Raw genomic sequence first — 26,767 nt, 5'->3', positions numbered from 1 at the left:
CTTAATATGGTAGCAATAATATAGTTAACAAAATACTAACGAGAATTATTTTATATATGGAAGGTTAATTTTGCTCATACGGGGATAAAGGGCTGGGGAGTGCTGGTTCTTCTGTTAGAGTCCTGTGGGAAAGACATTTTTAAAAAAAAAAAAAAAAAAAAAGGCTGAAGAAATGTGTGTGTCTGCGCAGACCAGCACAGTGTGCCATGCCGGAAAGCTGTATTTTCCTCACAGAAAAGGCTCTTTTGTAAAAGTATGGAGCCTGTGACAGAAAATTTGTGTTTTGACTCCTCGGTAGTTCATGTCAACTTTTAAGTTGTGTCAATTTCTGGTCTCTAAAATGGGAATGAAAACATGCCATAGGCATGTTTTGAAGACAAACTCCTAACTAAAATGCACACAGTGTCTAGTTAGGAAATATATTAAAGTTTGACTTAGCATGGATTTTACAAATTAGGGAGTAACGTTAGGTTTGCTTCTTTAATCTATCAAAGTAGATGGAAATTTATGTGGGCAGGTGGTCTCATTTTACATTAGCAGGAATGCAAATACGAAGGATACTTGCTTCCATGTGACCAGTGTGCTGAAACAAGAAAGGCAGTAGAAGAAAAAAACAGGTATTGAGTGGAGTGTGTCTAGAAGTCGGAGTGCTGAAAGGAAGGACCGTACGTGTAGGGAAGGCACATTGTACCCAGTGAGGGCACTATGTGGTAGCTGTGAATTAGAAGAGTTGGGTTTATTTATATGAAGTGTGCAGGTGGAAGGTCAGGCGTGGTGCATCGGGGTGAACTTGGAGCACAGGAGCACTGCCAGAGGTTGAAGTCTTCTCAAAACCTTATGGCTTGAGCACTTAATCTGAGTCCTGAATTAGAGACATTAACTGTAGAAATCAGAAGTGTGTCAATACAGGTTTTTCTTTGGGATGCTCAATAAGTGTGTGTCAAATTCAGCAGTTTTTTATACTGATACCTGCAAGGTTCCTCTGCTGCAGTGGCAGCTAACTAGAAGATATCCAAAATCACAGCACGGGTTTTGGAAGTAATTTTTATTTCCTTTTCTGTGTTTGAGCCTTTGGTTTAAAGGTACATCGAGCATCTCAGCTTCTGGGACCATGTTTGGTACCGAACAGGGGAAGTTCTTTATGCAGAAGATTCTGGGGACTTCAAAACTAAAATCCCTGGAATTATTGCAGGAACTTAAATACAACGGATGAGTAATTCTCTAATGTATTCTCCACAGCGTTTATTAAGCGTCACTGATTTTCATTGTTGTTTGTGGCTGTTCCTATTTTCCTGTGCTCTCTTATGGCGATGTATCACGTGTATAAATTTCCAGTGCTTGGAACTCTGGGAACAACTCTGGCGTTTGTCATTTTAGCTGGCAGCTGACTGATTAAACCACGGTGCTGACAGTACGCAGGGCCCACAGCCAGGGCTCCTTTCTTTTGCCTTGGATTCCTATCGCGCTTTTCAGGGGACCTGGCTTATAACTCGGGGCACCTTTTGGGTACAGAAGTCCCAAACTGAGGCTGGCAAGGGCAAGTGGCCAAACCTGAGCCATAGCCTGGTTCTGACCACAAAAAATAAAGAAAGAAATGAAATAAAATAAAATGAAATTGAATAAAACGGAGGAAAAAAAATAAACCCTGTCAGCCGTGAGGAGCGCGGCAGGCCGCCCCCTCAGCCCACCCCCGTCTCCATTTCGCGCCCGGCCGCCCCCCGACGCCCTACCCGAAGATGGCGGCCGCCGCCCCGCCCGCCCCTTACTAAAAATGGCCGCCACGCCCCTCACCGGCGGATCCGGGAGCGGGCGGAAGCGGAAGCGCTGCCCGCGCGCGGCCCGGTGGCGGCGGGGCGGGAGGCGGTGGCGGAGCGGGGGCCCCGCGGGCGGCGCGGCGGTTGCCAGGTAACGGCGGGGCCGGGCCCGGGGCTGGGCCTGAGGGCGGGCGGAGGCTGTGACCTGCAGGCGGCCGGGGGCGGCAGCGCCGTGCCGCGGGGTGACCCCTGGGCTCCGGGACAGCGCTCCGCGTTGGGGCTGTCCTTGCTGTGGCGGTGCCCGGGGGTAAGGGCTCGTCGCGGGGACGGCGTGAGCGAGCGGTCGGTGCCCCTCGGTGCGCTCCTTTGGTCGTGTCTTTTTTTAGTTGGAATTATCGGGTGGGAACACGCGTGGCTTTGCGCTGACACGGGTGCTCCCGGGTGTTCTGGTCACTTTCGCGTGACTTTCCCCGCAGTTACACGATGGCAGAAGCTGCTGTGTCTCCGCTGAAGCACTTCGTGCTGGCGAAGAAAACCATTACTGCCATCTTCGACCAGCTGCTGGACTATGTCACCGAAGGAGCGACTTTTGTGGAAGGTTAGTTTCCACCTTCAACGCAGTGACCTGGTCTATTGCCTTGAATTTACTTTACAGTAGTGCAGTGTGTGTTACCGTACACCTCCGTGTGCTGTTCAGGTAAACGTACGCCTTCAGAAAGAATCATATTTTCATTTAATGTTTTTATCTCATGCTAGCAGCAGCACTTAGGATGGTTGCATCTAATAAAATCTACATTGTGTGGCAGGTAGCTTGGCCTGCTTTCCATGGGGGTCAAAGCTGAACCACCTCTTCGTGTAGGAAAAAAGGGCAAACAGGCTTTCCCATTATTCAGTAGGAAGGCGGATCGACACGATATGGCGCAAAGAACCCACGGTTACACCCTCTCAAGTTTTAGCAGCATGGAGGCGCGCGTGTTGCCACACAGATCTGGTTGCTCATGGCCCCAGCAAGCTCTGCGGTGAGAGGACAGCCCAGCCTCACTGGGCAACAGGTCCTGGCCTTGATTTCTGGAGGCGGGCTTCATAGAACGGGGCAAATCGGAAAGCGTGTGAACACGGCCTGGTGTGCTGAAAGGGTTGTTCAAATCATGAGGTGCTGTCGTGATCAGTTTTATTTTCGGCAGTTAGACTGTAGATTCACCTGCGGTGATTTGTCATGATTTCACAGGTGCTGTGTGGACCTGCCAAATGACAGGGTCTAATACCGGGTTCTGTAAAAGGGTTTTGTTCGTTTTGTTTTACCACTGTATAATAAAAATTTAGCCAGATCTTCAGCATGTGAGGTACTGATAATCGAGATCTTGTGTCCAAAAGCATGTAATCTGTTTTTTTTTTCTATGTGTAGCAACCTACAGGAACCCAGAGCTTGAACATATAGCAACGGAAGATGAACTAGCAACAATACAGGCATATAAAAAGAAGCTAGCAGTCATCGGTGAGGTGCTTTCACGGAGACACATGAAAGTGGCATTTTTTGGCAGGTAATGAATGAAATTACCACAACTTAATTTGATCTCTCTTCTTCTCTTTCAGAGCTTAATGTTTGTAGGTTATATGCACTGGAATTAGTTTTTCATTACAGGATTGTCATTTGAAATATAATACGTAAAAACATGCTCACTCTTACCCAACTGGTGCTAAAGGTTTCTTTGATGCCATCTTGCGATGTTTGTGTAACTGAATTAGGTGTGTCTTGTCGCATGTTTTTATTGATAAACTATTTAAAAAATTATTTTTTAGAGCCATTATTTGACTTAAGAAGATGTGAGTTGTCTTCTTCACAATGTTTTTTTTTTTAACATGGTGATTTTGTTTGTTTACTGGACTGTTGCTGTTAACAACTTTTGTTTATGTTTATTGTAAGTACTGAAAACTAAACTTTGAGCTGTTTATGTTTCTACATATAAGCAACTGAAGAAAAATAGACTGTTAGAGAGACTTGCCTTGCTGGTTGTGTCATTGGTTTGATAGGTCTGTGTGATGATTATTAGGAATAATAGTAACAGTGCGTTATACGGCTTACAGATAAATCTGAACATAATATGAATTTCTGCTGTCCTGAATTACTAACTAGGAAAAGTTCTAGTTCAACGTCCTTGGTGGTATTATTACAAACTGAGTATCAAATCTTTTGCATATTTAGGTAACACTTCCAAAGTTATAGATTTTTAATTTAACTTCAGTTTTAAAAATAAAAAAATATAACAATTAGTTTTGTTTTTTTTTTTTTTTTTTTTTTTAACTTTGGTCACCTTGGGATCATTTTAGCTGTATCTTTTATTGTTCATTGCAGAAAAATGGGGAGTTAAAGAGAGAAGTTTTGTTGCACCCCAGAATGTGTTGCTACGTACAAAGTTTTTTTTTTTATAGAAGTGCTGTCAGGTTCTTGGACCCAAAGCACTGAAGTTTTGTGTCTCTCTGTTTGCTTTTAGTTGTGCTGTGTTTTGCTTTTCGCTCTCATCATAGTGGAGAGGTTTGAAGTTTTCACTGAGTCTTAACGCTTCTAATAAATGTCTGTGTTCCACACATTGTGCAATTCTCTTCTTACAAATTTTGGATAGTGTAGAAATAGGCTGAAAATCAGCCTTACTGAATGCAAAGTCATATGTTAGAGAGCGAAATCCTTCCAAGAGATTAAGGTTCCAGTGTTTTCAAATGCTTGTGTGTGACTGATTAGCCTGGTGTCTGTTAGACCAGTTTGCTTCAGGAAATTTTTTATTTTTATTTTTTTTTCCTGTGCTTAAATTTAGCATGTGGTTACATGTATTTTCTGGAATATGACTCTTCATGTTCTGATTTTTAAAATTTTGTAATAGTATTGGAAAAAATGTGTTTAGCAGTGGTTGTACCCTCACTTTGCTAATAATGGTTCAGCTATTTAAAGAAAAACAGTAAAAGGATCTGGGATAAATAAATAGTTTTTATCTCAGCCCTGACATTTCACAAGTTAAAAGTTGAATACGTTTACAAGTTGTGATACTCGTTAAAAGATGCTTTTGCAAGTTCAGTGCAGGAAAGAGAGAATTAAGGTAATTAGAGAATAATAATAATAATAATAAGAGAATTAACCTTAACTCCCCCTCTGACGTTCTGAATACATTTGTAAGCTGTTGTACAATGAGCACCGAAGTAGCTCCAGAAATGAATTACAGTCCACGCTTGCCTCGTACCGTTGTGTAAGAGTTAAGCCTCAAGTCTCTGTGGGTGAGGGGAAGGGGGTTAGTGCAAAGTAGGGCATTGCTGAGAACTTCAAGTTCTAACGGAGTTGATGAGTTGCTGAATAGTTCCGTGTGATCAGTAAGATTTTGGTTAATTTGTTTTTTGCCTTCTGAAATAAGGACAAGACTAAGTTTCATGATTAAAATCAGAGTTTGCATGATAAGGGTTACAAGTGAGAAATAAATCTGAATTTTTATTTTTTGCACGTCGCTTCACGTCTTCCTTTGGAGATCTTCATTAGGCTGAGGTTATTGTCAGTTACATTGTTCTGAGCTGTCCCTGTTGGCTGCGATGAGACTTCCCAGACAGTGATACTTTTACACCACATCTAATGCTTAGAGGGCAATATCAGAAGCAGTGGTTCCCTCCTGAGTGGTACAGGACAAATGTTTCCTGAAGGCAGCGGATGAAGTTACTGAGGTGGTAATGGCACAGGCATTTTAAGGAGCCACTGCTGATGGCGCTGTAGAGTGTGGTCCTCCTCTGCCCCTGTCATGCAACCTTTTCTTCATGTCCTTCTCGGGCATCCCTGGAATTCCCTTAGCTTTGCTGTGAGAGGCATGTGGAATAGTTACCTGATCAAAACACGATTCTGCCCAAAACGCTACGCAGGTTTTCAGTCAGTTCTTCTCTGGAGGACTGCCAGTGCTGGCACAAAGGAACGGGCACGCTGCCCCCTTATGTGGGACACGGTGCTGTTTTTTAGCAGTTGCTTTAAATTGATCAAAGGCATCATTTTAGGCTAGATGCTTCTTCTGGTGCAGCAAAAGTTGAACCACTGTTTTGTTTGTTTTTACAAATCCCTCATGTAGATTCAGGTATGGCAGATAAAGGCATGCTTCCGGGTACAGGTTGGGCTTGTTCAGCTCGTGTGAGTTATGCAAATGGCAATTTGCTTTCTTGCAGGTAGGCAGTGTTGATATCAAGAAAGATTTTTGGAATTGCTATTCAGTTGAACTTTTCCTGCACTTTCTGCTCTTTTCTGGCAAGCTGTGCTGTACTGGCTTGATGCCCAATCGCTCCAAACAGCTTGCAAAATGTGGGTCTAATGCGGTTAAAGGGGGCACATTCAGGTCAAAACAAAGGTATGTTTAATGCTGCTGTACTCTGCTCAAAGTGCTGCTATTTTCTTTCCCTCTAGAACAAGCAGTGGGAAAAGTTCGGTCATTAATGCCATGCTGTGGGATAAGGTGCTTCCCAGTGGGATTGGCCATACAACTAACTGCTTCCTCAGCGTGGAAGGGACTGATGGAGACAAGGCTTATCTTATGACAGAAGGATCTGATGAAAAAAAGAGTGTCAAGGTAGAGTTTTTGAATGACTTCTGTGATTTTGAATTATTTCAGTGCTTATCACGGTAACCATTTCTCCAAAGACCCGTCTATTAACAACAGTTTCAAGTCTAATGAAAGTATAAGGCTAACTCATTACGTATTTTTAAGTTCTTATTCAGGAGGGAGTAACTAATAAATGAAAATGTTCTACTTCAAAATTTTTCCTGGATATTTCAAGGAAAATAACTAGTGTGTGTCTCCTTGTGGCATAGCTTATTTTGAGAGATCTATTTTTACAGACTGTCAGTAAGTTCTGTTACTTGCTGAAGATTAGGAACATTGCTCTCATTTGGCCTTACGGCGCTTACCTTATTTAATTGCTCACGTTGATGTGTTAAACCTCTGAGGCAAATTTATGCCAGCTCTCAGTATCGCAAATCCTAGCCCTGTAAGGAGTACCCCTTTGTGGCTGCAATGAAACTCCTGTTTGGTTTTCAAAGCACGACTCGTTCTTTAGATGGCAGTGAGTCTGAAGAGGTTTAAAAAAAAATAAAATTTAACAAATATTCACCCTAAGTATGAACTCTGTTACCCAGTTTGACAGGTTTGCTTGAGAACCAAATTAGGGTTGTTTACAGACTCGTTTGTGGTGCATATTGCATGTTTGTCTTCTCTCTTTATGCTCTTTATAGACAGTCAATCAGCTTGCTCATGCACTTCACATGGATAAAGATTTGAAAGCTGGCTGTCTTGTCCATGTCTTTTGGCCCAAGTCGAAGTGTGCCCTGCTGAGAGATGATTTGGTTTTAGTGGACAGGTATGTTCTCTGTTCTAATAAAGACTTTCTCAAATAAATAACCCACTGTAATATTTATAAAAAAGACTGGTTTACTGTTTGCTTATTAGGCTGCAAAATTATTGAGAGGCTTTTTTTTTTTATTGCAAGAGTCCAGAGTTTGTTCTTCTGTATATAGTGCTGCCTGTCATCGCTCCACTGCTGTTGGCATTGCAGCAGTTGGAACACACAGGTGTCTTGTGATCAGCTGTATAAAGGACCAGCTTTTGGCTGAGCATACTGCCACTTTTAAAACAAACACTATGGGAGCATGCATAGGGTTGTTGCAGCAACTGTAAACCTTTTGCACATTCCCTGCCCTTAAGTGCTTCGTACTGATCACGTGAAGTGTAAGCGCTCTGGACTTCATATCTTAAAGCTTCTTTTAAGAGTTGCTGTACCTACATATCCCAGTAAAAATCCCAGTTTTGAGTGCCCTCAAAACAGAATTGTTGTCAGTTCTGTGTGCCCACGTGTTGGGATTACATTTCCCATTGTTTGGGTATAAAAGAATTCTGAAAGATTTGATTTATCTGTGTCAAATGTCAGTATTCCAGGCCTCTCTGAGATATAAACTGGTAAAACATTTTTTTCAGATTGCCAGGTGATCTATACCTACTATGTGAATGTAATAGAGATTCTATTCTTATGAGTGAACTTGCAAGTAGGGCTTTTTGTTGCATCTCTAATCTTGCACCTTTGAAATCACTGGAGGTTGTCAGTGTTTCTCGGGTGCAAACTCTTACGTCAGTAATAACGCCAGCCTGGCTGGCACAGGCTGGTGCTGCTTTGTTTGACGTACTGATGGGCTTCTGAGCTTATGCAGTTGTGCTATTTCCTTGGGGACATCTGCATAGCAGAGGTGTACTGGAAGCCCAGAAGTGATCCTTGCTTAGGTATGATACAAGACATGATTTGTTCTGCACAGTCTTGGTTGCTAAAGGTGAAATGTTAAGAGAAAAGAAAACAACCTGAAATCTAAGAGAACCGGTACTTGTAAGAAGAAAATCGCCTTTTAAATAAAGCAAATTTGAACCAGAAATAATTGAGCAGTTGCAAACTTGACATAATGATCATATTCTACTTAGTTTTGAAAAATTGACAGCATTATAGTCCTAATTTCATTTTAATTGTCACTATATTATGCAAGCTGTGCATAGATCTATAAATTTAATTAGGCCTTTATTAATGGAAAAATATTTAATGAACAACTGTCCTTTTTAATTACAAACTAAACATGGGATATGGGGAGGAAGACCATTCTGTGAGACCGCCTGGATTTTTGACAGACTGCCTGTCACTTTTTTAGCTATTATGATCTGCACATTTATTCATTAAACTGCATCTTGTAATGAGTAGATGGTCTAATGGGTGATACGCTAAATGGTAATGAATTTTTTCTTTGTTTGCCTTAAGCTCAAATTAAGCATTAGACTAAAGATATAAAAATTCGTAACTTATAATAAGGTTCTGAGGCAATCCCAATCTATTTTCATCTGTTTCTAAAGATGAATTACTCCTTTGATGGATAAATACAAGTTTGTGGTCTCTATTCTCCACAGCCCTGGCACAGATGTCACTACAGAGCTCGACAGTTGGATTGACAAATTCTGCTTAGATGCTGATGTGTTTGTCTTGGTTGCCAATTCTGAATCGACTCTCATGAACACGGTATGGTGTGCAACGATTTTACATTAGTTCTTCGTTTAAATATTCAGCAGTTCCCTAACTGAAAGGCTGCTGTTAGTCCTTGACAGAAGCTCCACGAAGCGCTGCAGGTGGATATTGTGAATAGGATGTGGGGTTGCGAGGCAGGAAACAACGTGTATCGCTCCTTAGGGAAAAGAGAACCTGGTTTTTACCAGGTTTGCCTGCTCTGACTTGAGCATGAAATTTGTCCTTTCAGTTTCCCTTTTGATAAATGGCTGTAGCATTTCTCTTGTTTTCCAGTTTGTCCATATTTATCAGCTAAAGACATTTGTTTGTATTACCAAAGAAATAAATTACAAAGTATTTCGCATCCAGAAGTTCGTGAATATACACGAAGTAGGTTAAGGAAATTTCTTTCTTGTTCCTCATGTTCTTGTCTCAGAAGACGGTGAATTCCCTCAATATACGTTGTGTTGAGGACAAGTGCTACAGGTTGCCCTTGTAGGACTGCGTGTTTCTCCATATGAAGATGCTAGCCATAAGCGGTCTTGTTTAACGGAATAGCTGAGGATGTTTTAACATTTTTGTTCTATAAAGCCTTGTTTCAAGATAGAGAAGACCTCTGTACACCTTGCAGCCTGAATATTATATGACTTTCAGAAAGAGAGCGTATAAGGTGGCCAAGTGTGCTGTTTTGATATTTAAAATCTGCCCAGGGATTTGCTTTAATTTTATAGTGATCTCCAGTTTTGACTAAACTTTTATAAGTATTATGAATGCAAACAATTTCAGTATAAGGCTTCTGTGTTACTGGTTTCTGTGTTAATAGAGCGACTGCCATGATGTTGTGCAACACTATTGGGAAATCTTGGAGATTTTTATTAAGCTTCCTGTAGACAAATAAAATGCTCATCGTTGTTCTGAGCATAGTTCTGACATTTAGTGTTTGAGCTTTCTAATTATTGAGGCAGTTTTAATGCAATAAGGATCTGAATGTGCAGACAGTGTTTCCTTGCGTTCCAGCAAATTAGAACAGTTGAGTAGAAATCTGAGAACGTGAGTTTAAAGACAACCAACTCCAGTTTCTGATCTAAATCCACGAAGACTTAAATACGAAAGAGATCTGACTTAAAAGAAAAAAAGAGAATTTTGGCAATATTCAAGGCAAAGACAGGGTTTGGCACAACTGTGGCTGTATCTTTTCTGTTATGCTACACGAAGGGCACTTTTTGGCCTGTAGTTTTGCAATTTCTTTGAAGCATAAAGCTCTTGATTTTTTTTTTTTTGAATTGTCGTGCCTCTAAACCCTCATTTAATGCTGAGCACCTTTTTGCTGTTAGAATGATGACTGAATGATGCAATTAGAGATGACTGGTGTCCAGGGTGTGTATTGGAGGGGAAGGAAGTAGATCTTAGTTGTGGTCTTAAGGCGACTTGAGCACCTTAAATAACTGAGCGAACGGTTATTTTTTCTCCTTTTATTAAATTTTCATTTTTCAGCTTGGTAGACACAAAGTTGCCTTTAACAATTGTATAACTGCTCTGAAGCATTTGCATTTTGCTTTGCATTGTGGCAAACGGTAATTTCTTTCTTTGCCTACACAAGTTTATCCTTCAGGTGAAACATATGGTAATCATGTTCTCATCCTGCTTAGGCATTATTTTTACCTTTTGCTGTAACAGGTTTGAGAATAATTGGCAGCTGCTATACAGCCACACGTTCTCTGCATAAACGTGATTTTTCTGATATTCCCTCATAAATTCGCTTTAAACTAAGTTCTCATTTCTGCGTCAGTAATCTTGTTTGCACATACTTACTCCCCAAATGATGGAGACTGGCATATTTCCAGCATGGTGTCCAGAACATGTGATGGTGTCCTGCTGCAGGTTCAAAACTCTTACGACAGCAGAGATCTTTTCTGCTTCAGCTGTGCTGAGCGCGGATTCACTCCATCATGGTTTTTACCCCGCAAATAGCAATGATGGGTGGTAGGTACAAGAAAGGGACCTAAATTATATTTTCAAGCACATGCTTGTTTTCTTGCTGAATGTTTCCATCTTAGAAATGGCTTTTTCCTGTGGCTCAAGCCATAAAATGCAATTCAAACAGGAAATCTAACTAACCTGTAGTTCAAGCTTCAACCAGATTATAATTAGAGATGAAGAATATAGTTTATGGGTGTAGAAACGAAATTTGGTGGGATGGAGAAGAGCATGTTGGTAGTACATACAGAAAAGGAAGACATCAGTTTTATCCAGGCATCTTACTTAAAAAAAAAAAAAAAAAAAAAAAAAAAAGGAAATACAGTAACGTTTGTGTGCTTTTTCCCTTTCTCTTCCCCAACAAATACTGTGAGTGTATCACGCAATTGCTAACGAATTTAATAGAAAGCTAGAAGAGTCGAAGGAGATAAAGTTTTGTAAGAGTGAAAGCAGAAGGAAAAAAAAAAAGAGAGAAAGCAAGTGATGTGACAGATTTGTAGAAGAATAGATTTTTTTTGTTGTTCCAGTGTTTTCTAAAATACTTGTTTTGAAAGTTTTATTAATTGTACCTACTTTTAGAGAAATTAACGGCAGCTAATTTATGTCAATTCTTAGCATTGGCATCAGTTTTAAGATACTTAATGACTTTTGAACTAACATAAGCCTTCTTTGTGTTGATTATCTGTGGGTTTTAATGCTAATGAATTATTTTTAACATGAATCTCTAAAAAAAAACTTGTTTATATTCAGAATCTGTTACAGAAGAATGCACGACTGTTTTGGATGTCTGGGAAGTTTTCTGTTTGTGTTTTAATTCTTAGGAAAAGCATTTTTTCCATAAAGTGAACGAACGACTTTCTAAACCAAACATCTTCATCCTGAACAATAGATGGGATGCCTCTGCATCAGAACCAGAATATATGGAAGATGTAAGTGACTTGATGGCTCTTATTCGGAATGATTTTTGTATATTAAAAAAAAAAGACCTGCACATGCATGAAGCATGCTAAATTGCCTTGGTAATACAGGTATTAAAATGAAAACGCCAGCTTTGTGTTATAGTAACAGGGTAAGTTATTAGATCAGAAAATGGAAATAACTTGCTGGTCCAATTCAAACGTCGTCTTTGTATTGCCTTTTAGTTTTGTAATGGTAGTGCAGCTCTGACGTTTTGATTTGACAACAGCTCAATTTTTACCTTTTTGTCATGAGCTTTTTACCTTTTCCTCAGGTGCGTAGGCAGCACATGGAGCGCTGCCTGACTTTTCTAGTTGATGAGCTCAAAGTTATTGATCCCGTAGAAGCGAGGAATCGCATCTTTTTTGTTTCAGCAAAAGAAGTTCTGAGTGCCAGGAGACAGAAGGCCCAAGGGATGCCAGAGGGTGGTATGTAAGAACTCTCACTTTTCCTCAAGTACAAAAAAAATCATAAAACTTGATAAACATTTAAGATACAGTCATTGTTATTGTGTTTTTCTCTTCCTTATGGTCTGTTTTGTTTCACAGGTGGAGCACTTGCTGAAGGATTTCAAGCAAGATTCCAGGAATTTCAAAATTTTGAGCAGATATTTGAGGTATTTATGATGGCCTTTTTAGACTACCTCTTTTGTTGATGCAAAGGTAACTTTTGTTTATGCTTAGCTTAATTTTACTGAACGTTACCAGTGTGAACAAGTGAAGGAGTGTCAGGTTTTGAAACCGTGTGACAGCCTTGCTTTATCTTTCATCTCTGTTCATGAGTTCTCACCTCGAATAGCAGGTTAGAAAGAAGTATTGTTTCATGAGAGAAGGGATCAAAACTGGACTTTAAGCTCATGTTTGGAGATCTCAATACCGATACAGTCTAAAAGATACAAAAAGAGAGTGTGCTCTTAATGGTTTATGGCCAGTAGCTGGTAGAAGTTTTTGCTGCACAGTAAGCCTTAGTCTGAATTTGTTGCAGTGTAATTAATTACTGTAATTCAGGACTCGAACAGTATTAAGGTATTGTGTTTCACTAATGTAAAACTAAATATTTACTTGCATTTTTAAAGCCAGAGTTTTAAAATTATCATCATTATCTACCTCTTAGTTCTGATACTCTGAACACTAACGCTATTTCTGCATCCTCGTTGCTGTATAGAAGCCACCCTTCACCCTCAGTTTAGCTGCATTCATAGCTGGAGTTTTCACTTGCTTCGGAAGTAGGTCTCGCCAGACAATCAGTTGATTTCTGTGTGATAGACTCCATTTGTCTTGCGGAATGTGGTAACTCTAAAGCCATTCTTGGTTATCTTAAGGTGGCATCTTGGATATGCCTCGATTGTTCTGTGGGGGGGTCTTGGCACATATCATGCAACGTGAGCTTGAAAGGTATGACTGCAACTTCTATCCAGCAAATGCTAGAGACTGCTCTTGCATGCCTCAACCAGTAATTTCTTGTTCTGTATATTTAAAAATCAAATTACCTTTAAAAAAAATATATTTTTTTTCTCTCGTTACAAAGAAGCACATTTGACCTTATTAAAACTTGCAAAAAGGAAGAAAATGTCAGACTAAAGTTTACATTCAGTCCTTATCCATGCTCTTGTGGTAGATGACTGAGTTGCTGAAATGATAATTTCAGAATAAGGCAGGACACGAGTCCATGAGACACTAAATTTCTTGTTTTTGTAGTGCAACTACTAGTTGTAGCCAAACATGCATTTTTGTTTGCAATTTTCATCCCTAGAATTATAGTAGGAAACTTCAGTAGGAAAGAAAGTGGAAATTAAGCTTATAACTCAATTACCACAATGTATTTTTGCACTTTTTTTCCTACAGTCTCTTATAGTTACAGTTATGTGGGCAGTTTCCTAAGTTATAATGGCATTTAATTTGCTTATCAATCAAGGCTGATACTTAAGTGGTTTACCAGCTCTGAAATCTTCAGATCTAACTCTCAAATTACTGGCACTTGAGCTGATAAAGTCACTGATAAAAAAAATGTGCTGATGTTTACCAGCACTAGGTCATGTATTAACAAAAATGTTGTACATCACGTAGAATTTTCTGTGTTCAGTCTGGGAACAAAATCCTACTTGATACCATGCTTTACGCATTGCTAGCCGAAATTTCGATGCTTTTTAGCTGTGAGTACAGCCTAAGCAGTTCTGGCTAAAGCCTTTTGGATTTACTTCTATTTCCTGACAGAGGAGCTGCAGGCCCCAAGAATCGCGGATTACACTCCAGTCTGTGAAAGGGAAGGGGCGAGAGCGGGGATGCTTCTGTCTGTTCTTGTCAACAATTAACCTTCCCTGCCTCAGTCTGTCTTTCTTGCCCTTTGCTCCTTACCCCTGTTCGGGTGCCCTGCTCAGACTTCCCACGCCTGTTATGCTCTTTCATCCAGGTCACATCTCTAAGCTGTCTCCTCACCTCATTTATGCACCTGTCCGCTTGTTCCCACTGACTGTCTGCTGGGTTTGTTCCTGCTGGGTTTTCTCACCCTGATTTTTGTCTTCACTGCATTAAAAACTGGCCAGCTTCTTCGTCTTTTCCACGTGTGCTGAGAGGAGGAACTGTTACTTCTCCAGTACTCCCAGATTCGGGATTTTAGTACCAGTTCCCCAATGGGAAAGCCTGTCCTTCCTGAGACTGGTAGGAGCTTAGTATTGCTGGAATCTCAGAGAGTCTAGAAGCAACCCTTCAGTGCTAGCCTGCCATGATACTAGGAAAATTTGGACCATTTTTGAAAGGCTTCTAACTACCTTTATGTAGACTTCTGTGTGAAGGCAAAAGGCATCCCAAAAATAAACGTAACGTTTTTCTGCAAAGCACGGGATGGTTAAACTTGCTAAAAGAAAAAGTGGCCAGAATTTAATGTGGTCCAGGCAATACTGGAAATGCCTGTTGGAAGCGGGGGTGAAATTAAGATTTTAGAAATTCATTTAGCAGCTTTACGAAGTGCTGTTACTGAATCCCAGTTATATTAACACACAACAAAGAAGAAAAGTGTGCAGTCTTAAGCTTTGGGCCACACTAGGAGATTCTGAAATCTTATGCCGTGGAATAATGGAAAGCAGTTTGTGTATATTTATTCTTTTATCTGAAATTTTACGATGAGATACATAGAAATGCCTTATCAAAATGACCCAAAAAAGGGCTTGTATCGTTCACTACATGTAGTAGTCTTTAGTGGATATTCCAGATGAAAACAAAAGCCAGTGTGCCTCAGGTTGTGGTGGTTGTCAAGCTGCTTCACAAACCTGCTAACAGAAATGGTGTGAGAAAGAGGGAGGCAGGGCAGAATAATAATTCCAGCTGTAATTTGGAGTCAGTAACACAGCCTGAATTAGTGTGCTACCGCTGAATCCTTCCCTAACACTGTAAGGGATTATAGCAGGCTGTGTGCTAAAAGACTCTCTTGCTGTACTGGAAGTTGGCTGGAAGGTAGCTGGTTTTGATTATGCTATTGAAGCACAGCTTTTATCTTTATTTCAGTAAATGTTTATTTACAAACTATCAGCAAAAATGTTACTGTCCTCCTCTTACCTTTTCCAGTCGTATAATTAACCTCTGTGTTTTTCCTAGTGCTCTAACTTGGATTTTCTGGTTGTGTTGTGAGTGACTGTCGTCCTTTTATCTACCACATACTAATGTTGGGAAGACTTTCCTCTGTGTCTAGTCTAGCTCTAACAATGTGCTGATATTTCTGAAACTCTGGCCTTTCATTGCTGATTTCTAGATCTGCTTCATCGAGGAACAGGGAATATAGTTCACCCATTTTGTTTATTTTGCTTTGATCTATTATTTGTAGTTAGCTGAAATTTGTTTTTACAGCGTATGCTAAGGTCATAGGCAAATCTTTTGAAAGCAGCCTAAATGCTGTTTATGCTCCGAAAGGTGCATCCACAGATTAAAAGCAATTAACAAACAAAAAACAAAACACCACCACCAACAAAAACCAGATCTGATGCAAAGAAACTAGATGCTTGCTTTCCTTCCCCTGAATACAGAAGATGCTGCTGTTTTGTGACCTAGTGCAGCTTGAGCTCCAGCACCATTTATTGGCTACGTAACTCATGATGTGCAGGTGCTTTAAAAAAGTCTAAGAAGTCTTAATTTACGGTTTACAGCAATTGATTTGCTTTTGCTCAGATCGAACATTTGCATATCTTTTCAGTTGGTGCTCTGTAACTTCTGAATTGCTGTACGATGTTGGAAGTTGCAGATTGATAGAAATTCTCACTTTAGAGCATTTTCTGCTGATGTGCCTAACACTTCAATAATCTGTGAAGGAGCTAATATTTTAAGGACTACTTAGCAACTTTTCTGTGTTGTGAGATAATCCTTGTTTCTTATTCCTAATTGTGTATTTTTGCCTGGAGAGTCAGTATGACATAAGCATGTAAAATTTGTATTGACACTGAAGTGCTACTGGAAGCTAAGAATATTTATTATCAAAAACAAACGAACAAAAAAACCTCAAGCTAGGAATATTGCCAACATTTGTGTTAGAGATTCGTAACTCTAAAGGGATAGCTTGGAAATTTTTCAGAAGAGCTAGGTTTATCTTATGTAGACATCTGAGTTTGCTTTTTCTGTTTCCATTATTTATTTATTTTAAACAAAAAACCTATGCACATTACTGTGAATGAACATGAAGGTACAGATTTGCTGCTGTAGATTACTTTGAGATTTCAGTTCTGTTCTGTTTTGATTTCTATACACTTTCTCTCTTTTTATTTCCCATGGGTTTAAGTTCATGGTAGTAGCAGCAAGTGCTTTCTGACAGAAATTCCAGAAAGTGTTGGTATGGAATTGCAGTAATGTGTTGTGGCTTGGGCCCCTCGCAGGAGTGTATCTCGCAGTCAGCCGTGAAAACCAAGTTTGAACAGCACACTATCAGAGCTAAACAGATAATAGATACTGTGAAAAACATTATGGACGCCATAAACGTAGCAGCAGCAGAGAAAAGGTAGGTGGGTTGGAGGGCTGGTTGGTTGTGGTTTCTCCAGATCCTCTAAGGAGCCATTTCTGTGCTGGTGGTTTCCTTGGGCCATTATGGACTGTAAAATTCGCTTTTCTCTGTTGGTAAGAAATAAAGAATTTCTCTGGCGTGTCAGTCTCACTACTGTTCACCTGCACTGCTCCCTCTTGCCCAGAGTCTGGGACTTCTGTATCGGACTCTTGGTTTACTTTGTTATTCCTTGTTACTGATTTGCAGTCTGGGGGTTTTCCAATCTTTTTTCAAAACTATTTGAAATCAAAAGTTTTTTCTAGTTGTATCCAGCATCTCAGCAGCGATGTTTGGGCCTGCATTGCCTATAGATTTTTCTTTACAGTAATACTGAGCAACTATATGGGAGGCTCTAATTTTCAAGTGGTAAAAATACCATAAGTGATGGGAAGAGCCCATGCTAACAGAGGCTTTGCCTCTGGCCCTTGTCAGATTGTATCCTTAAATATCTTTTTTTTCTCTCTTTGCTTATGTGATCCTTTTAGTGCTTATGATAGTAGCTCATCTTTCTTGTGTTTTCATATGTTCTTTTAGATTTTCATGAGTATGTTTTTTCCTCACTTTTATTCCTACCTCTCATCTCTCTTGTACACAGTGAACTTGCTGTTGTGTTTAATCCTTTCCATCCACCTCCTTTCTGTCTGTTAATAGTGTGTCTTTGTTCCAACAGACCCCACTGTGCCTGTCAAACATTCATCTTCCTGAGTATATCAGCATCTACAAATCGCGTGTTTACATATTAGCTTGTCTCACTTTGTCAGATGCTATGAAAACATGCTGTGAGACTGTTGGAAAATATTCTGATACCTACTTAAATCTGTCAGTTGACCTGCCAAAACCTGTGTAGTGACCCCTCCTAGTTTGAGTTGTCATTTGATGTTACTGATCATCCTTCAAGATGTAACTGCTCTAGATTTTAAGCAATTTTTACTTAAATGGTAGGTCCAGGACTTCTGAAGAGAGTTGTTTGTGACAAGGTTAGTTTCTGCTGCCCCCCCTCACGTCATTGTTAAGGAATAGTTGAGTGATGCTGGTGAGCAGCAGTAGGACGGTTAGAAGTTTGACCAGATTTCTCTCTTTTTTTCTTTTAAAGGTCAGGAAAGGCTAATTATTAAAGGCCCTTTTTTCTCGTACCTCTTTATTTAGTTGTACTTATGTACAAAGGCAATGATTCCAACTCCAAATGCCGCTTTTTAAGATATATCAAAACCCAGTCATTGGCATTATGTTCAATCAATGCAGCCTTTAAATACACCTGTAAATTTAATGCCTAAATTTCAGTCGTTCTGAAATAGTGTCTTTGCTTTGTTCAGCCACTGTGACTTTGGATTCTCTTTGGCTGTCAGTAAACCATAAGCTAGATGGTTCATGCCTGACGATACATGCTTGCTTCATTTTGGGGAGAATACCTGCTGGTGATGGTGATTTCCTTTCTGCTCTGTTAAGAGTCCATTCAATGGAAGAGCGAGAAGATCAGAAGGATCGGTTGGACTTTGTTCGAAATCAGCTGAACATTTTGACGGAAGATACTAAGGAAAAAATCAAGCGTGTAACTGAGGAAGTAGAAAATAAAGTAAGTAATACAAAGAGGACAGTTTTATAGTCAAGCAAGGAAGAGATTTATTTCCCTTCTTTAAATTCCAGTTTAATTGGTAGGAAGCCTGGTTGATCAGGTGGGTTTGTTTCTGTAAGAGGGATGAATTATATCCAGTTTTCTACTAACACTAATCAGATGTGTAGCATGTGCCTTTTCAAAAGAAAGAAAAAGAAAATGACAGTCCTTCCTGAATGTCAGGTAATTGAATTGTTTGGTTTTTTTTCACTCTGGCTGGAAAAGGTAGGAAAAGCACTATTGTTTTGTCTTTCAGGTCTCCTCTGCCATGACCGATGAGATTTGCAGACTTTCCGTTTTAGTTGATGAATTTTATTCAGATTTTCACCCTTCTCCTCAAGTGTTGAAGCTCTATAAGACAGTAAGTTTTCTTGCGAGGTTTGAAGCCAGGCTCTTTGTATAATTTGCATATCATTTTATGTGATGCTTCATTTAAGCACTACATAATTTTTACTTTATGCCATGCATATATGTTTACTTAAAACCACAACAGGTTGAAAATATTTTCTGCTTTGTCTATAGAAAGAATTTTTTTCAACCATCTTTTTACTAGTCATAATTAAAACTAATTCACTGGAATGCTGATTTTGTCTTCATTTGTATTAAGACCTTACATAAACAATTTTCACCGCTCCTAAAATGAAATAAATCAAAAAATAAAAGGAGTGTGCAAATATCTGACACTTGATATTACTTTTTTCAAAAAGCTTTGTAGAAAGAAAAACAAAAAACAAATAGTTTTCATTAAATACTAGTCTAAAATTTCCTGCTCAGACTTAGTATTTTAAAAGAGCGTACACCTGTAAGTTTAGTCATTTGCCTCTTTTGCTCAGACTTTGCTGCCAATCATTGTCATAACTCCCACCTGTTTCAACCTTGTTGATCACCTGGGAATGCTGTGTTTCTAAGATGTTCTGCCCTGTCTTAGCTCTGCAAAATGTCCAGAGCAGACCTTCGTAGTCGTTGATGGGATTGGCTTATCTCTGCGTAGACCAGTGAAATCGCCTCCCATCAAATGATGACAGGAAATGCTCTGACGTATGCTGGTGGTATGCTCCTCACTGTCACATTTATATTGAAAATACAGGCTTTTCCATAGGCCTTTTCAAGACAACAAGCCTAGAGAATTCCTCCTTGTGTCACTTTAATTAGATTTTCAGTCACAATGTGCTGAAAAGTAGGGTATCTTCATGGTAACCTGCTTTTCTTGCCACTGCAAATAATAACACTTAGTGTTTAACATGTTTCTGAACTGTATAATGTTCTTTCTAAAACTTCAGGAACTCAACAAACATATAGAAGATGGTTTGGGAAAGAACCTGGCTGATCGTTGCTCCAGTGAAGTCAATCAGTCAATGCATCAGTCACAGCAGGAGATGATTGGTAACATGTGGAAGACAAAATGTTGACTTTTTGTTTAGAGGAAGATAATTTAAGAAAATGTGCTTTAAAAAAATTCTTTCTGATCATGATTGAATGTTAACACTAAAACATGGTAAAGGAAAAACCATCCTAAATGAAGACTGTGTATTTAGCTCAGTACCTTGTCTCTGGTATTAACCAGCACAGCTGCCTGGGGAGAAAAATAATGAGCCAGGGTAAATAGAATGATCCATCCCCAGCTGAGGGACTTCTGAACCAGAATACTGCATCTGAATTAAGGGTTTAAGCAAGTAATAATAAACCTGTCCTCTGGGAACTTGCCTAGTCCTCATGTAAACCCATTTATACTTTTGGCTTCCACAACAGATTTATCAAATATGCTAATTAACAGATAATGGTTTTACAGTACAGTCTTTTCTCTGGGTCCCTCCAGATTCTGAGTACAAAACAAGGGTAGTTTCACAAAACCTTTGTGGTACAGTCCTGTATTTGTCACTCTGTGTTTTTGAGGTGTTGGGTTTGTTTTGGTAATAACTTTATTGCATACCCATTTCTTCTGCTCTGATCTGTTTCCGGTAATAAAAGATTCAGAGCAAGATCACCGAATTACATGAAGCCGCCTTATCTTACTCCATAACAATGCCTTTTCTGTATGGTGCCACCAACAGGCTTACTCCATCCTTATCTTTTGACCAGAGTTAGAGGTCTTTTAGTTAATTTGTTTATTTTTTCCCGTGGTGCTTCCTCTACACATTGATTTTATGTGGCTGTTTTATCAGAGCAATAAATTGCCTGCTCTGTTAGGATCGAGACTGCTAAAATGCCCTCTGATGTTTTTTTTTCCTTACTGTTTTTTTTTGTTTTTTTTTTTTTAAAAAAAAAAAGTCAGTTTAGATTCTTGGTAGTTCACAAAGCTAGTCAGCAGTGCAAGGATTCTACTTGTGAATATGCTGAAGCTTTCAGTGTTAACTCATGTTTATTCTTCTATTTCATTTTTAGAAAATCTGAAACCGTTGTTGCCTTCTGGTTCTCAGAATCAGCTCCACTTGCTAATTCCATGCAGGAGGTTTGACCTTAGCTATGATCTAAACTGTCATAGTCTCTGTGCGGATTTCCAAGAGGATATCATGTTCCACTTTTCCTTGGGATGGACTTCACTTGTAAACCGTTTCTTGGGTCCTAAACATGCTCAGAGAGTACTACTGGGACTAGCAGATCCAAACTTACCAGTGAGTGTTTCAGAGACTAGGCTGACAAGTGCCTTGTTTTACCTTAACGAGAATATATTGATTTTTATTATTTTTTTTATTTGCTTCTACTGTTTACCTGCTTGCTGCTACTTTCCCCTAGCCCTGTTGTGTGAAATACTTTTGGTGAGGGTTGTTTTTATTTGATTATATTCAGGGTTAAAAGGGAACAAAAAACCGTTCCTAAACTTTCTGCAGATGTTATCCAAGTTCTGTTTTCCTTTGGATTGAACCCTCTGGTTAACCTTTTTATTTGTAACTTTGGGATTCTAACAGCAGAGCCAGTTCCAGATAGAAATATTATTCCAACCTGGTCCCCATTTGAAAAGGAATTCTCAGAACCTCCATTGCTTACCAGGAGCAGATCTCTGTGCTGAAAAGTTCCCTTTAAATAAATCAAATCCTGAATATATGAAAACAAAATAAAAACAATCTGCTGTGTAGTCCCGTGATGCTTTTTACTCAGGCTGCTTTATTCCACTCTTCTAGATCCCTCGTCCTTTAGCTACCACCCCGTCTGCTGCCAGTCTTCCTGCCCTAACTCCAGAGAACGCACCACAGGATGATTTTATGGTTCCTTTGGTAATGAGTTTAGCTTCACTGACATCACGGACCTCTATGAGCATCATCGTTGTTGGCGGAGTGGCAAGTAGTCTTAGTACCATTCACCGTCCTGGAAGTGATGGCAAAGATGAGGCCGTTCTCTTCTGTGTGGGGTTTTGTAGCGTGCAGCGTGAAGCACGTAATGGCTTATTGGCAGCTGGGCCAGATGAGTACACTGGGTATGAGGAATCAGTTTGTAGTGAGAAAATCGCTCTAAGTACTCTGAGTGTAGTTGGACACATGCTGTATTCCATCTCTCTGTGTTCAGTTTCTGAATTGCAGGATGATTTGATGGTGCCTTAGGTAGTTTGGAATTGGTGGGAGCTTTACTTTCTCCTTCCTCCTTCATTAGAAAGCAGTGAAGCTTCTGTGAGGCCCCGTGCCAGCAGGGTATCAGCTTATTTGGGTATAGCTGTATTGCTCTACAGTAATACATTTCCCAAGCTAACCTGGTGAAAGGGCCATGAAGATGACACAAAAATGGGCGGAAATAGATTTCTTTGTAGTCCTGGTACTGATTGCATTCTATAGGGCAACTCTCACATTAATGAGTCTTCTTTTCCAGATCTGGAGAACAGTAGGCTGGAAGCTCATCTCTCTTTCCCTAAGTATGTATGGGTTATTATATCTCTATGAGAGGCTAACTTGGACCACTAAAGCAAAAGAGAGAGCCTTTAAGCAGCAGTTTGTGAACTATGCTACCGAAAAGCTGCAGATGATCGTCAGTCTTACGAGTGCGAACTGCAGCCATCAGGTGCAACAGTAAGTATGAGAGCGGCGCTGCCAGTCACCCAGGTAGGAAACTGTCGGTGCCGTAGGGGTTGGCACCGGGGTGGGCATTGGCTGTGTGTGGTGTGGGGAGGCAGCGGAATGTCCTTGCAGCTTTAGGGTCCCTTGGCATTTATCTTGAGGGACACCCACAATATTTTTAGGAGGGAGTTCCTAGAGTGTGAAATTTTAGTGCCTGAAAAGGGTAGTGCATGCCTCTTCGTGTATATGTTTGCATGTGAGAATTAGTCTTTGACTCTGTGCAACGCTTTACTGCAAAGACATGGGACTTAGCTCGGTTCTAGCGGAGGCTGAATTTGTCTGCTTTGAGATTAGCACTGAATACACTTAAGACTGTGAGCCCAGAGTCGGTTTAATTGTGAGCATTTGTTCTGTTTTCTGCCTCAGATGTTGGTATGGCCAGGTTTTAAGCAGCTGGTCCTGGCTCTTCTGCTCCGCAGAAGAGGAACTTCAGAGACCTTCTGAACTGTTCAAAGTTTTTTGTGTCTTTGCCAAATGCTTTTCCACCTGTCTCTGTAACATTGGGTGATTGGCTCCCTCAGCCTGCCCTGTTGAAAGAGTTTGTTTTGATGCAGTTGTTATTTCAGCAGAGTAGGCCTGCTAAATGAGACCTCTAACCAGCAGGGTGCAGAACACCTCTCCTGTGTAGCCCAGGCAATGCTTTACTAATACAAAGCTCAGCTTCAGATGAGGAAAGAGAATCATCCCCGTGTCCAGCAGCATTGTGTCTCTGTGAGGACATGGACGAGCTGGACTCAAACCAGTGCTCCAGTGAGGTGAAGTAGAGATCAGAAGATGTCTCCTCTATGGGAGAGCCTACTTGCTGTCCTGGGGTGGTGTCAGCGTTTTGTTGTCGTTTTGTTTTTTCCTTTGTTTGAGTCTTGGGCCCTAGCTTGGGAACACAGGACCGAAGAGGCGAGTAGGACGGGGTGTCCCTGCAAGTCTGGGGCACTTCTCATGCTCACCTCGCCCTGCAAAGTGCTCACGTGCCCCTCGTGAGCAGCGCACTCAGTATGGCACGGGCTGTTGCATGAGAGAGCACTTGGCTGCTCCAGCACGTGTTCCTGGCAGTCCCAGTCTCAGACTCAATACCTGTAGATACTCGATGAAAAATTGCCAGGTGTGATGTTGGCATAGACTGAGGGACATTTTTATGTTCAAGGTTACTTTTTAAATTTGAGAAATACGTAATTCTCCTGATTTCTGCTGTTCTGTAATCTTCCTGGCAGCTGGAGACTTTGATTGCTGTGTTCTACACACGCTGCAGTGCTGCGATTTATCATGTATTATTTTTGTGGCAGGCATCTGTAAACTCTGACTACAAACTTGTTTTTCCTTTAGGGAAATGGCAACTACTTTTGCTCGGCTCTGTCAGCAGGTGGATATTACCCAGAAAAACCTGGAAAAAGAAATCGATAGGCTTTCCAAAGAAATAGATCAGCTGGAGAACATTCAGAGCAGCTCCAAGCAACTACGGTAAGTCTGGGTGTGACTGGCCGAGAGCCGATTCCTGCTGGTCTCTGTGAGGTTGGTGCTTGCTGTTACTTCAGCCTGAAAGTGAGGTCGTCACGGGGGCAGAAGGGTATGCGCCCTATAGCTAGGTGGCTGAGCAAAGCTCCCAGAATACTCTTCTAGTCAATCTTTACCTTACTGTATTGTATGGGAGACAGCAAGAATGTGTCTGTGGCACCTTCCCCAAGAACCCTTCCCATAGGAGCAGCCACACTGCATCGAGCCACTCAGTTTGATACCGTTTTTCTTTTATTACCAGCAGCAGGTGTTTACAGAACAGAAATTACCAGCAATGAGTGGTTTAGGGACTCAGGAGCAGCCTCACCCTTAGCCTCAGGTTGTTTTCTCCCTGCTGTAACCTGTCCCTGCTGCGGGCTGCCCCTTGGATCTCGGGCTCTGAAGAGCTCGATCAGATCAATGCCTAGTGCTGCAAGAATGGCCTGAGTGGGTGGTGTGAGGAACAGTGCTGAGCGCCTGCCTGTCGCTGCAGAACCTCTCCCGGGTTAAATGCTGGGGGTGGGAAAGGTCCTGGTACCAGGGCAGTCCCGGGGAAACCTGGGGGAAGAAGCAACGCGTGGCAGATAGCTCGCGGCCTTACGCTGCCTGGCCTGGTCCTGCACTTGCAACGTGCAGGGCTCTGACCAGGTTTTCTCAGCGCTGTGGGTTTCAGGAATAGAAATCAAACACTTGATATATCTTGTGATGGTGCTGCACTGACCTGAATTCACTGCTTTTGTTTGTTTTACAGAAATAAAGCCATTCACCTTGAGAACGAACTAGATCGCTTTACAAAACACTTCCTTCAAAAGAGTAAATAAAATATCATTGGTAACTTTCCCGGTGATCCTTTGTAGGACAAAGTAGAAATTTTACAGATGACACTTCTCTGTGGAGTTGCATGAAATGATTATATTTTTAATGTTACTTTGATTACACTTCTTAATTATCATAGAACTTGTTTTGAACTCTGATGGTGAACCAAACTGAAGAGCTGTGGGACTTAAGAGTGTTATGTTTGTTTTTGCAGATTTTGGGTTAAAAATTATCTTTAAACACTAAATTTCTTTGGGCACTTGACAATAAAAACCCATATCCCTTTTGGTTTTCATTAATATTTAGCAGTGGCACTCACTTCCTGGCATCCAGGAGGAGTTTCTGCAGGGAGAGAAAACTTAACACTGTTATCATTGTCTCCTGTTACCAGTTGATGAGGAATAGCCAGGGAGGAAGGATGCTGCTCTTTCACTTACGGTTGTTTTGTTTTTGTGTTTTATTGAAGGGAAGTACAAAGTCTAGCATGGGGAAAGGACTCTTGTCTGTTCTGAAAGCGAGTGAAATTTTGTTGTGAAGCGGTTCCTCTTCTTTGAATGGAAATGAAAGATGATAAACTGTAGAGCATTCACTAGCGAAATGCAGTGGGCTCCAGTTTCCCTGCTGGCTACTGCATTTAGGTAAGGTGGCATTGATGAAGTCGAAGTAAACACAGTTGGTAAAGTGGTGGAAGGGTCACTTGCTTCTGAGAGCACTACTGGAACCCGCATGCAGGTGAGCTGCAGGTCGGTGGTGTCACCACGCTAGCAGCAAAGAAGTAGCGTAGCCAGGGGTCTGGGCTCAACTTGTGCGTGTTGGGGGGGAAGCCTCAGGTGCTGGGCTCGTGCTGCTGCATTCACAGAGCAGGTGGAGGCTGGGCTCGACAGTTTTTACTCATGTAGTGTCCTGAACAGCTCCTTGGCTCTGCCGTAGCGCAGAGGTCTTCTAGGTGAGACCTATGACAGGTACGTTCGAGTGGTTTTACCATTGCTCACCCCCAGCAGTGCAAAGCCTCTTAAAATTGCTGCTGACATCGGTAATCACTTAACACCTTCATTTTTTCTAACCAGACTTTTTAAAAATAACTTATTTTGAAAGAGAAAGCCTTTTCAGAATATTTATATATTTTTATGGAAGTATTAATGTGACTAAATGAAATACTTACGAATGAGTAATAGCAATTCAAAACTAAGAGGTAGGGATTTGCTATTTTCCGGTAAAAAGGGCTATCCTAAAAGGAAATACATTTTAAAAGCTAATGCTGGAGAGGTAGGTTATTAGTAATTTGAAGACTAAGAACACTGTTTCCACCATGATGTATTTTGGTGTTTGTTTTTGACTGTGCTAGCGGAAGCATGGCTGTTTTGAAACTGTCTTTAGCAGTATGCATGGTGTCTCAGGTTCTCTGAGGGAAACTGTGAAATATGAAAATGATTAACAGCCCAGCCTTCTTGTATATGAGGTTACAGATATGTATTAATGCTCTTTTCTGGAGCATTTTTTAATGGACATTGTATGAAGATAAAACTTTAAATGCATGTGTTCTACAATTATTTATTAAAAAAATGCTGTCCCCCTTTGCTCTAGTAAAATTATTTGACAGCTGTCTCAAATGTGAAAAGTCATGCCACTGTTTCCATGTTTTCCATGTGTACACTATAGGACAAAACCTACAAATTTTGAGGTTAAGGTTTAAGGTTTTTTTTTCCTCCAGCAGACAAGCAAGCTGTGCATTGTATTTGGGGGTTTGGAGAAAATAATTAGCGCTACAGACTTGACAAAATGCAGAACTGGAAAATGGCTGCTCCTTAAGAGAGCAGCGCTGTGTAACAGGAATTCTGATATTAAGAATGAGTAAATGTAGTAAAGCCTAGTTTTTCCACTCCAGGACTGGTGGCTAACTTCCAGCTCCCTTTATTGTAGTATTAGCAGGCCCTTGAGTTTATTCAGCCTCTTTCTTAGGCTGAAAAAAAAGAAAGCCACAGTCCTTTGAGGGGAAAAAAATCACCTTAATCATTTGTTCATAAGGGCAAATTACTTGCGTAACATTCTGCTGTTCA

At 40.6% G+C, this 26,767-nt stretch overlaps 1 protein-coding gene across 5 annotated transcripts; it reads left to right on the top strand.

Moving 5' to 3' along the window:
* Positions 1–1,795: 1,795 nt before the first annotated feature.
* On the top strand, positions 1,796–26,287 carry MFN1 (mitofusin 1). Of its 5 annotated transcripts, none has more exons than XM_035557305.2 (19): positions 1,796–1,905; positions 2,231–2,352; positions 3,160–3,295; positions 6,175–6,337; positions 7,000–7,124; positions 8,705–8,813; positions 11,597–11,704; positions 12,007–12,160; positions 12,281–12,348; positions 16,588–16,709; positions 18,198–18,324; positions 18,620–18,724; positions 19,644–19,746; positions 20,746–20,975; positions 21,483–21,638; positions 22,162–22,358; positions 23,727–23,861; positions 24,646–24,707; positions 25,177–26,287. In XM_035557305.2, the coding sequence occupies exons 2-19, from the start codon at positions 2,238–2,240 to the stop codon at positions 25,191–25,193; spliced, it is 2,232 nt and encodes a 743-aa protein (XP_035413198.1). In that variant the 5' UTR covers positions 1,796–1,905; positions 2,231–2,237; the 3' UTR covers positions 25,194–26,287. The 5 variants fall into 5 exon arrangements, with proteins under 5 accessions (XP_035413198.1, XP_050568547.1, XP_035413199.1 ...); XM_050712590.1 differs by having other exon boundaries at positions 24,646–24,725; XM_035557306.2 differs by lacking the exon at positions 1,796–1,905 and adding an exon at positions 1,929–2,061.
* The last annotated feature ends 480 nt before the right edge of the window (positions 26,288–26,767 follow it).

The sequence above is a fragment of the Cygnus atratus genome, chromosome 9 (assembly GCF_013377495.2).
Source record: "Cygnus atratus isolate AKBS03 ecotype Queensland, Australia chromosome 9, CAtr_DNAZoo_HiC_assembly, whole genome shotgun sequence".
NCBI lineage: Eukaryota > Metazoa > Chordata > Aves > Anseriformes > Anatidae > Cygnus > Cygnus atratus.
Note: the sequence above shows the minus strand (reverse complement) of the source record. Positions and strands in the feature narration are given on the sequence as shown.

Coding starts and splice junctions, on each gene's coding strand:
- MFN1 (XM_035557305.2), top strand. CDS start 2,238: ATGGCAGAAGCTGCTGTGTCTCCGCTGAAGCACTTCGTGCTGGCGAAG. Junction 16,710..18,197: donor GTAGCAGCAGCAGAGAAAAG/GTAGGTGGGTTG, acceptor TGCTCTGTTAAG/AGTCCATTCAATGGAAGAGC. Junction 19,747..20,745: donor GTCACAGCAGGAGATGATTG/GTAACATGTGGA, acceptor TTTCATTTTTAG/AAAATCTGAAACCGTTGTTG.